Genomic DNA, 12,390 nt, shown 5'->3' with positions numbered 1-12,390 from the left:
ATTGGCTTATTACAGGTTTACGGTAAATTCAAACTTGAGTTCTCGAGCACAATTCATTTCGTTGGGAATTGTTTTTACTATTTTTCTTTTTGAAACCAAAAGATTGCCAATATTTAAGGCTTAAAAGTTAATCGAGGAATATGTTCGTTTAAAAGAGCAAATTCGTGAAGAAAATCCATTTTCAATTGGCTGTATGAAGGTGAAGACCACTCGGTGAAATTTTTAATGGCGGTCTTCAATAACCCGACGAAAGAAATGGCACTAGGGTTTTCTTTGCATATTCGAGCTGAAGAAGCGATAGGAAAGTTCCAACAAGAAATCGAAGATGACTTTAAGTATCTTTATGAGATTCTATCGGAAGCCAAGCAGTCCTTTGGACGGTAAGATTTTCTCTAGAGTTTCTCTTTTTGAAATCATTAAACTTTGCGTATCTGTTTTTTTGTTTATGACGTGCTTCTGTTCTGTGATCTTAGGAGAGACAGTTACATTCTTCTTCCAAAGACGCCATCCATGAAAAGAAAGCGACAGGAGAGTGATGAGGAGCATAGTAGCGATGATGCTTCATCGAGAATGGCAAGGGAAGCAAAAACTCACAAGACTCAAGGATACGCCTCGCCACTGAAGGTAATCAATGAAAACGAACTGCTGGACTGCAGTGCAGTGAACACGGAATGTAATCATAATGATACAAAACGAACGACAAGAGCGATTAGGGCTAATTCACGAGCAGCACGACAACAACCAAAGAGAGGATCTGGAAAGAAGAATCTCCCAGATATAGGAAATGCATCAAAAGAGCAAACTCCAGGTTCATCTTTCATCGACGATCAGCCGAGACGAACCACCAGAAATCCTAAAAAGACGAATTTAGAATTAACCAGAGTAACAGAGGAAAAATCGATTCGCTCATCATCAAGTAATGAAGTCAAAGACTTGCCCAGAAGAACCACTAGAAGTTCAAGACGGAAAGAGGTGGAAGAAAATTCTGATGTGTCGCTATCAGAAAAAATACCAAGGAAACCTGAAGCAGAGATAACTAAATCAAGTACAGATCTCATCTCAAAGGATTCTGGTGATATCACACCCTTGTTAATTGTTAAACAAGAAGTTGTATCAACTTGTAAGAAATCACAAGCGGGGCAAATCAGAGTAAACACAGAAAAGAACAATAAATTGACAGATAGTGTAGCAAAAACAGAGCCTGATCTTGTTTCAGAAACCCTGCAATCCTTTCCTATTAAAGCCAAGACACCAACTACATCTCCCAAGATCTGCAAAACATCCATCAATGTAGTCCTACAATCACCAGCATTGGGCACTCCAAATGGTGATGAGGTGATACCAATAATGTCATCAAGTCTCTGTCATGAGAAAAGTCCAAATTCTTGTGCTTCAAAAGAACTTGGGTTGCAGAATGTTACGTTGGAGGAAAATCAAGTTCTTGATGAGGAACCTCTGGTCAATAATAGTGAAACACATGAACAATCACCCACCAAAGCACATGTTTCATGCCAAGAGTTTATTGAAACCTCTACTGCTAAAAATAAAGATGATGTGGGAACTGGAGTGGGAAGTTTATCAAATGACGAAAACAATCCTGTCTCTGAGAATGCAAAAGTTGATTTATCTAAAGAAGTTGTCACTAAGAAAACTACACTTGAACCCAATCCTGTAGAAAAATCTTTGGAGAGAAGTAGAGGAAGAAGCAGTGGATGGCGTAGAAAGAGCAAAAGATTGAGCAACAACAGATCTCCATCAAATAGAAGACTTTCCATGAAACAGAAAGTAGCCAAATCAAAAGTTCCTGGAAAGAAGAGCCTGGTCAAAAGTTCAGTGAAACTGAAGTTGACACATTCAAAGCTCATGCCAGAATTGAAGATACACAGTGCTGAAAAGCAAACCAATGGTGAAAATATAGAATCTAACCTAGAAGATGTCAAAGTGCGTCTGTTTGATAATTCAACAAGTGAAAACAGTAGTCAAAGTGCAAGCTCTGCCACTAACAGTAGCTATAGCAGCTCTGAGGACAAAGCTGAGGCTCTGGTGGAGAAGATTGCACAGGAATTCATAGAGGATGAATTAGAGGTGTTTCATGACTGTAGAGGATCTGAAAATGAAGACATTGGTGAGGCAGATGATGAGAAATACACTGAAACAAAAAGGTTTGTACCTTTATTAACATTTTCCATGTTATGTCTACTTGTAAAACTAAACTACTGACTACTAGGCTAGTGCGAAGGGTTTGTTGTTGTTATTATTATTATTATTATTTTTATTATTAATATTATTATTATGACTTTTATTATATTTTTGGAAAATAGAGGTGTAAAATTGAGGATTATTCTAGTATCCCTGCTGTCATGAGATGTATGAGTACATGGCTGAAACCAGTTTTCCAATAACATGTAAATGTTAAAATAATACTTTTTCTTTTTTACAGTAAGTCTTATTAACGGGGGGTTCTGTTGTCAGACTTTTGATTCATACATATTTTAATTGAAACTTTGCAGTGAACATTCACCCACTCTGGAAAATGCCAATTCTTCCATGATCATTGTGCAAGCAAGTGATGGGAGCAGTGGTGAAGAATCTGCACCCAACTCAAGGGAGATGTTAGAAGATCCAATGACACCCCCTTCACAAGAGACTTTGAATCCTTCACACAAGGTAAAATCTACTCTTACTCTTAGAATAATAACTCAATAATAATTCAAATATTTCTATAATGCTTTATGTATAGAAATGATCACTAGTGCTTTATAATAATTCACCTATAAAACTATTCAACAACAATCAAAGTATACCATGTAAAATGTAAATGAGACTTGCAATAAATAAAACAAATCAGAATAAATAATACCCAATAAAAACCTAAATAAAATATCTGGTCTAAGACGGTTAAAGAAAAACCCGACCAAAAAGGTAGGCCTTAAGATTGCATTTAAAAATTATCAATGATGGGATAGCACTCAATTCAGCAAGCAAACTATTCCACAAACATGGTGCAGTGGCATAAAGGATCTAGCACCAAGCATAGAAAGCCTTTTCTCTCTGGATGGCTCTAGTAACAAGGTGCCATCAGACCTAAGATTGTAAGAGGACTTCTGCCTAACACTAATTAAATCACTAATATACAGGGACGCTAATCCATGAATTGCCTTAAAAGCTAAGTCTAATATCTTAAAATGAATATGAGCATGTACTGGCAGCCAGTGAAGATCATAAAGTGCTGATGTAACTTGTGAATGCTTGTTCATAGCAAGTTCAACTGCTTCACTCTGAATACATTGTAATTTTAAGATCTGTAATTTAGATAATGATACAAGAGACTGTTACAATAGTCTAACAACTAGTAATAAATGCATGAATAAATGTCAGTAAAGAATCACAAGATAAATACCTCTTAATACACCTAATGTTATGCATATGATAAAAAAAACCTCAATTTTAAAACTGTAGTTGATGGTGGGATAAAACACATTTTGCATTATGCTTCTTGAAACTCCAAGGTTTCCTTGTTACTGGAAGGCAAAGCAATATACATATGACTGAACAGTGTGCATACAGTAAACAGTAAGGAATTTGTCACATGTTCAATTGTACCATAGCTTACAATGCAAAAGCATTGATTACCAGCTGCATTTTAAAAAAAAATCCCAACATTCCTTTTTTTTTATCTTGTTTCAGTCTAAACCAAATAACATAGCTGTGGTCCATTCATTTATCAGAAGAAACACACCCAAGAAGGTTGATCCAGAGGTAGGCATCACATATTTGATTTACCAGTACCATTCACCTTCAGAGTATTTAATACAACACCTCACAAAAATGGTTTTTATTAAGTAATCCTCTGTAACCTAACCTGAGTCTCTATATTCTCCATTTTGTTCTTTATACATTTTCTAAAGTACTGACAAGGAGAATTTGTTTAGCGATCAAGATCTTCTCCAGTCAGTAGTCATTTACTTAATTGTCGTGATCCTAATGTGTGATTTAGGGGTGATAATGAAAAGGAGAAATTAGATGCTGGTCGCTATAAGGGGTCAAAGGGTTGTATCACGTAATGCATGAAGAAAATCATTATCAGCTAAATCCATTGGAATTAAAAGCTTGGTGTACAGGGTGCTCCATAGAGTGTTCAACAGATGATCCCACCTGGACATCACAAAATTCCCAGCTGTTGCACAGAATTCCCTTCCTAGTCTTGTTGGCATTAATTATTTTTAATCAGGCACAGAGAACATCCTCCTTTTAAACTTTTCTCTTGCTACATGTACTATAATTTCTTTATGAAAACCCTATGTCATATTGATAAATTACAGTGTACATGGAGGTCAAAATTTTACAGTTTTCTCAGATAAGGTGCTGAATAAGATTGGCAGATTTTTAATTTAGTAATAAGCACCCCTATGGCATAAGCACCCTCGTTTCAATAAATGCCCCTATCAAAGCTTTGTTTTGCTGTTTCTCATAAAAGAAATAAGTGCCCTGTCCCTACCAAGAGCCCCGTTTTGAATATGTGAGCTCTGTAGAGGCAGTGTAAGAAAATAAGTGCTAAGGCGCTAAATCAAATAATTCTGTTTACTATGAGGAAACTTTCTCGAGTCAGTATTACAAATTGGTATCAATGTAGTGATAGGTACATGTAGTAAGCACATTAGGGTGGAGCTTATTTTAACCATATTGACATGGTGAATTGGTGATCATTTAACGGGATGTTTTTGATTGCAGGAAAAAAAGAAACAGCTACGCAATGCATTAAAAGAAAAAGAGGAAAAAGAGAAAGAAAGGCGAGAACAACTTGAGATTCAAAGGCAGAGAGAAATCGAGGAACGAAAAAGGTAAAATATGTAATATCAAGGCTAGAAACAAACTGAACCAGGTCTTCAAGGAAATCAAGTTTCCTTATCAGTTAAGTAACTTCTCTCGTGCACTTACCTAAGTTTCGGACAAGCCACTTTTTTATCTGGCATTTAAGAACATACTGGATTTCAATTTTTGTAACCCTGAATCATACGGTCACTTACACAGGTTTATACAGGTTTAACCTGTTATGCATATAGGATGGCGGAAAATGAAATAAGACTTTTTTAATGGTCTGTTTTTTAATAAATAGTTTTATTTGGTATTAGAGATAGTATAAGCAGGAGTACAAGTATAGAGTGTTTTTAAACGTTGAACCTACATAGTTTTTATCTGCATGCTCACTTGAATGCCTCTCTAAGGTGGTGTTTCCTTCACAAGCCATCACTTAGCTACTTTGATTTTTCTTCTTCTCGTTTTAGGAAAAGAGAAGAAAGAGCAAAAAAAGCCGCAGAACAGCGAGTGGCCAAACTTCAGGCGTTGGAAGACAAGAAACGTCAGGCTCAAGATCAGCGGCAGATCCTGATGGAAAAAGCCAAGAAGCTTAAGGAAAAGGAGGAAGAGGACAAGAAGAAACAGCGAATACAAAAAAGAGCTGAGATAGAAGGTAGAAAAAAACAAGAGGAGGCTGCTAGACTGCAGAAAATAAAGGAACAGGAAGAGGAGGAGAAACGACAGCGTGAGATGCTTCAGAAAAGACAAGAGTTAGAAGAGCAGGAGAGGCAACGAAGGATCATTGAAGCCAAACGCCACCAAGAACACAGGGAAAAGGAGCTGGAGAGAGAGCGAGAGTTAGAGAAACAAAAGAAGCTAAAGGCTATCGAAGAGAAAGAGAAACGGCTTCGCGAAAAAGAAGAAAAAGAAAGAAAAACACGAGAGGAGAAACTGAGGATTGAGCGCGAGAAAAAAGCACAAGAAGATAAAGAGAAGGAGGAGAGGGAGAGGGCGAGAATTGCACAGCTTATCCGCGAGAAAGAAGAACACACGCGAAGAGAAAGAGAACAGCGCGCCAAGGAAGAGAAAGAGCGCCAGGAGAGAGAGAAGAAGTTGAAGGAAGAACGAGAAGCAGCCTTACGCGAGAAGAAACGCCAGGAGCAGATCGAAAGAGAAAGAACGCGTGTCCTCGAGGAACGTAAACTCGCGGAAGAAAATAAAAAATTGAATTCCAGCACGACTTGCAACTCTTACGAGATGACCCCGCCTCCAGTGAAGGTGCGAAAACCGGCTTCATCAGAGAACTACAATATTGCTGACCTACAGAGCGATGAGTCAACTGACGATGAAGACAACCCCAGGAAGAGGATACCGTCATGGGCGCGACCACCCGCTCTGAAAGCCGCCATTTTTCACCAGGAGTATTCTAACATAGATGTTAACAGTATCTTCGACGATGTACCTAAGCCGAATTTAGAAGATATTTTCAAGCACGCCACAAAGAAGAAACGGTTTAACCAACGTACAAGTTCGGCAATGTGGGATTCACCCCCGCTGAGACAAGCCAAGAAAGGTACATATGTGTAGGAGTGAGAAAGCAGTTACCAGATTAATGGACTTATTGACTCTTTCTTTTGAGATGTTGTGTTCATCTGGTTTTTAACTTTACGAGGAGTATTCTACTATCACAACTGAAATATCAGCTTACGACTGCTTGTAGTATAATTATTGCAGCCACTGCTCATAGATTTGATTTAATTCTCGCAGAATTAATTTAATACTCTCAGTTTCAGCCAAAGGTGCCAATACGTACACGTGGTATTCACTAGTTTTGCATAGACTCAGATGTACATTTACACACCCACTAGAGTAGACAGTGTCTGTTACATTATTTCGGATCACAAGAGGCCGACCCGTCTGGTCTTGATCACGTTGTTGAATATTCAATGCATTTGTTCCAAGTTTAATTCTTACGAAAAGTTTTATTGGTAGGTGCATGGGAATTAGTGTAAATTTAGTTTGAAAAAGTGGAATAAACCTGTCCTAAAATAGATGGATACATTTAGCGCTAGAATAGTCTCTTAATCAACATCGAAGTTTTGTAGTCATCCACACTTACAGTGTGGTCTCAAATTTCTTCCCTCGCCAATCTCTAAGTTCAAAGTCTGGCATGTCAGTTTTTGGATAGACAGGGAGACTTATCAACGACAAACACTAAAGAAAACTAGTAAGAGTATGGGCAGACTAAGGATTTCGTTCATCGTTTATAATCTCTGACTAAGCAGTAAGTAGGTGTAAGCAAACCTAGAGCTCGCCAACGTTCGGAAGAGACTTAGAGCTGTAAGCTATTCAAGCCGTTGGGCTTTCCTTCAAGCCTGTGGATGCTTTATCTAGGAGTTCCCGTTTTAGGTCCAGAAAATAACGATTGAGGGGCAATTATTTGTTTTCATGATGTGATTTTAAAAGGGAAGAATTAGATTTAATATTGTATATAGTTGTTGTTATTTTTTATACTGAGCCACGTTTCGCATCTGACACATTTGATGAAGGAATTAAATCAGTGGGAGATTTTATTGATCTCATTGTAAGTCATACACAGGTGTATACAGATCACTTCAATAACGCAATAAAAGACTGGAAATGTGCTGACTTCTCAAATACCTCTTTTATTTGTTTTTCACCTGTCTCTCTCTTTCGAACCTAACCTACCTTGCCCCTGAAAACAAATGAAATAAATTACCATAATTTATCTTCATGCAAAACGCTGGATAAAGACACGACTGCAAATAATAGCGTCTAATCATTTGAGGTACCCACTTGTTGGGAGCAAGGTGAATATCATTTTGCATTTTTAAGGTAGGAGTTTGCGGACAGAAATCACGTAGACGGACGGTCTGAATGACATACACTTAAATAAAACATACAACGATGACAAATATATCTACGGCTTGAATGGTCTTACCGCTTCACCAGTTTTCGTTTTCACTCTTTAGTAGGTGGAAAAACGCGGGGTTTTTTAATCCCAAAGTGCTTTATAGTGTTTTCTAGAAATAGCAGTGAGCTACAGCCAAATATTCTGGATTAAAGGGGTTAAGTTTCTAAAGAAATTGTAATGCTGCGTCGCTGGGGGGTATTACAAAATAATTTGGTTTTATCAACTAAGCTGATAAAGCATATTGGCCACCGTAAGGTTTTTAAAGTGGACGTTTCGAGCGTTAGATCTCTTTCAGAACAAAGAAGTGTACTGACTGTTTACCATATTTCTTCGAATAAGCGTCGGGCGATTATTTCAAGTTTCGGGGGAGGGGAGGGGAGGGGGGGGGGAAGGAGGGCACCAAATCGAGGGGAGTACTTACTAAGTGAGAGTAGCAAGAGGATAAAAGTCAAAGTCACGTCAGCAGAACAAATGTAGGTCAAGTGCTTCTTTTAGATCGGAAGCCCTTTGTTAGCTCTATCCTGAACATGTGATATACTTTGCTGAGAGGATTCAACATGGGTCGTGTTGTTGCTGTTTTTCTTGTAATTTGCCTCGTGGCCTGCTTCCTGTTTGATAGGTTTGTATTGACTCGACCCGGTAATGAAGGTTCAATCGAGAAGAGTTTCAATTCGGAAAGACCCAAAATATAGATCATGAAGGCGTTTTTCGTTTGACAAAAGGCCAGAAATCAGTTAGACACGGCTTAAGATGAATTTTCTTGTTGATTATACAACTGAAATCACAGTTATAACGATCACTTTTTTATGACCCGAGACAGGGTTGACATCAGAAGGAACGAACGAGACCTAAAATCAACACGCCATTTAGCAGGCCTCGATTAGGGTAAAAAAAAAGTTTGGAGGTAAATTGCATCTTAAAATCATTCATAAGGTGAAGGAAGCTCCAAATAATTATATATATATAAAAGGAAAAGAAAAAAAAATTTTAACATGTCACTGGATGATTAATCAAAAATCGCTTCCATGACATGGTTGCGCGAGCAAATCTGAATTAAGCGTGAAAGGCGCTGCTGCAAATTTATGAAGAATTTATTACCCGGTAAATTTATTCAATTAGAGGCTCACTGTGCTATGCAAAGGTAATGAGAGCATGTGTAACCTGGTATTATTAAACGTCCGAAGCCTACCACGCCGTTGAATCATGTAGTAGACTATCGTCATTTTCTCCATTGTTTAATGTGCGTGTATTTAAATTTCGCGCTACGTGAATAAGATTTTGTTCCTGATGTGCTAAAAAAGCTTTGTATTCTCCTTCCTCTAGCGTATGATTTAAACCTGGTAATAACGTCCGAAGCCTCGCGCATCATCCGTATTTCAATTCAACGAAAGGAGTTAAAAAAACAGTGGCGAGTGGAAATAGTCGCATACGCTCAGCCTTTTAGACCCAGGGTACTCACGGAGGATACCCGACAGCAGAGCTTTGCATACATTATGACGAAAAAAGTGTATTTGAGAATGTTTTGTAAATCACTGGTGAAGCGATAAATCGCAACTTTGTAACGGTAGAAAAGTTCTGCCCTCTTTTAAAAAAAAATGCTAACAGTAGTTCTATGATCCAGTTGAGGTAACCACTTGCTATAGGCAAAGTGAATGTTATTTCGGTAAAAATAAATAATTGGTTTAAAGGTAAGAGTTTTTAAATAGAAATCTCGTAACCTCGCGCTCTCAATAACAAACACGTAAAATCGAACTTAAACGTTCTCTTTCAGAAGAGTTTGGCCATTAACCTTCACTTGTCATGATCTAAACAAGTGTTCTGATCTGAAGGAGCTAACGAACCCTGCGATCAACATGCCACTTATCAGGCCTCGACTCAAGAGAAAAGGTGTAAATTTATTGATTAAGTGAAGCTTCTAATAGTTTTATAGGCAGATAAATAAAAAAAATTCAGCTGCTTTAAAAGCTTAATCAAAAATCTTTTCAATGGCCTGGTTGCGCGCACAAATCGGAACATAACGTGTGTGGTAGTCCTGAAAATTTGTGAAGACAAAGAGGACTGAAACATCCCCTTGTTGTTTATTACTTACAGTGAAGCTGGGAGTCGACGCCGACGCGAGAGAATAAATACCCCGGATAATTACCCCGACGAATGGGGCCGGGATGAAGACAACTGAGCTTTTTCCTGAGTCAGATTGTGTCAGGCTAAACTTATATAACGTTTGATATTAAAACAGAGCTTGAAATGTGTTTCAAAGATATGTTTTGTGAACTATTTCTCAATTTTATTAGCTATAGTTATAGTAAAGAGCTCCACTCAGTCTCTTAGACACGGAGTATAGAGAGAGGGAAATCCAGTCGGTTCCCCAACACGTCAAAAGCGACAAAAAAAAACATTTCCTTAACGACGCACAATATAACTCCAATATTCAAAGAAATGTGCGGTGTGTTTTCTTTCATCAAAGACTATTAACACCATGGTCTCTATATGCTGCAACAAGGAGATGAAAATTCCAAAGGCAACTAGAGGAATATTTGTCAGGATCAGAGTTGAAATGTAGGTGAAACTCTTCTCCAAGAAAATTGTTGAAAGCTTTTCTCGTAAATCCGCTAAGTTTCATGAGATTATGATACAGTTTTATCTTTCTTTGGCGTTGACAACCGTAACTTTCTCTATCCTTCCATACCTCTCTCTCCGTGGCAGTGAAGAGATTCACGACGTCCTCAATCGACTTTTCCAGGGAGACCTTAAGTCATGTATTAGTGCATAAAAACTAAGCAGCGGTAATCTTTCCCACGACTATTAGTTATTAGGATTCCGTACTATGTACTAACCCGAAGGTATTGTGTTCCCTCAAGGGCTCGTATTTCTTTAGCTCTCTAAAAAACGTTTGCGAGAACTGATAATGCATTTTGAGAATGTCTTGTATATCACCAGTGAAGCAGAGCTGAAAACAGCGAAAACATCTCTTGCCAGTTTGGCGGTAAACACTCGGTCTTGTTTCACTACCTCATATTTTCCGTTGTGTTCTAAATTCAAATGCTGACATGTGCTTTAACCGCACTTTCAGTGTTTTCCCAAAGTGTTCCAAAGTTTAGAACATGCTGAAACAACTGTTTTCAATTTTGAGGCCTAAATGACCGAAATGAAACAAAATCAGGGATCGTACTCGACGATTTCGCTGGATAGGTGGTAATGCTTCAAATGACTCGATACGTCGTCCTAGCATTCCAGGAAAGACTTCAGAGCTGAAACTCCACTGAAATGCCTGCAACCAATACAATCTTTGCTCTTCATGAAACAACCTGATTCATTTTTAAAGGCGCTTTGTGGCTGAATCTCGGTAGAAACCGGAAGAATTTTTGCAGAGTGTATGCGTGTTGTTTTGTAAATAACACTGTAACGCACTTAAAATTGATTACGTGTCCCTTTAAGGTACGCAGTCTTTCTGTAATGACAGAACGCCAAAATTGTATTCTTTTATTTTGATCTTCTCCACACTGCACGTTTTCCATGATCAAGGGAAGTTTTGCAAGAAGTGTGCTAACTGCTTTTCTACATTAAAATGTATTACAGATTTTTTTTCTTTCTTAAAGGGGTTGTGGATTGAGTATGTCCAATTTTGGGTATGGTCTTCTACTGGGATCTTTAACCATCATCCCTAATTGATCTTCCTCAATCTGATGGTATAACGATCACAACAACAATTGTTGCTGTAAAGTCAATTTTTAAGTCGAACTAGTGTCTAAACGATACGTAACGTAAAGCCCGCCACAGTCGAGGTAAAAATATGAGTTTGAATCATTTGCAGGATGAAATGAAGTTTCACATGGTTGGAAAAATCAAAGAAAAGAAAGACAGTTTCAGATGTCTTTAAATGCCCTGTGAAAAATCAATTCAATGGCCTGGTCGCGCACAAACAGGAACTCAGCGTGGGTGTTGCTCCTACAAATTATTTGTAAGGAAAAAACAGAACTGAGCCATCCCTTAACATTTAAATTTTTTATAGTGAAGCTCAGCGCGGACGCCGACGCCGACGCAGACGCAGACGCAGACGCAGACGCGGTGGGAAACTAACAAACGGCCCATTAGACCACCAAGATGCTCAGAACTTTGCCGATGAAAAAGGGGGAAAAAAGAGGGAATTGGTTTTAATCCAGCTTCCTCTTTTCAGTTTTTACTCTCTTTGCATTCGCACCATTATCCATCCAGCTACAAGTCTTCATTTTCGGCCAATACATCAATTATTCTTAGTTAAGAATTCAAGGTCCTTATTTATAACTATGAATTGCAAAACCGGCTTTCTTTTTTCGATCCGATGTGCACTGCGAGCCTCAATCTTTACCTGGATGTACTTGAGTCACTTATGCGAGAATAATAGGTAATTTTAGTGAAATAAGATCGTGGATGCCTAAATAGAGGAGAATAAATGGCTTCGCTTTAACGAAGAGCTTACGAAGAGCTTACGAAGAGCTTTAACGAAGAGTTAACGAAGAGCTTACGAAGAGCTTTAACGAAGAGCTTACGAAGAGCTTACGAAGAGCTTTAACGAAGAGCTTACGCTCGAAACGTCAGCTTTAGAACCTCTTTATGGTGGTCAATTTTACATAATCAACTCATTTAATCAAACTAATTTATCTAAGCCCACTGGACAAGAT

The 12,390-nt window shown here is 38.2% G+C and overlaps 1 protein-coding gene across 1 annotated transcript; it reads left to right on the top strand.

Moving 5' to 3' along the window:
• The first annotated feature begins 53 nt into the window (after window positions 1-53).
• On the top strand, window positions 54-7,439 carry LOC131791826 (inner centromere protein A-like). Its single transcript, XM_059109202.2, has 6 exons — window positions 54-380; window positions 474-2,162; window positions 2,511-2,667; window positions 3,688-3,759; window positions 4,732-4,841; window positions 5,286-7,439. The coding sequence occupies exons 1-6, from the start codon at window positions 226-228 to the stop codon at window positions 6,382-6,384; spliced, it is 3,282 nt and encodes a 1,093-aa protein (XP_058965185.2). The 5' UTR covers window positions 54-225; the 3' UTR covers window positions 6,385-7,439.
• Window positions 7,440-12,390: the final 4,951 nt, after the last annotated feature.

Source organism: Pocillopora verrucosa, chromosome 1 (genome assembly GCF_036669915.1).
Source record: "Pocillopora verrucosa isolate sample1 chromosome 1, ASM3666991v2, whole genome shotgun sequence".
In the NCBI taxonomy this organism is placed as follows: domain Eukaryota; kingdom Metazoa; phylum Cnidaria; class Anthozoa; order Scleractinia; family Pocilloporidae; genus Pocillopora; species Pocillopora verrucosa.
The sequence above is the reverse complement of the archived record's forward strand: the minus strand, read 5'-3'. Positions and strand labels throughout refer to the sequence as shown.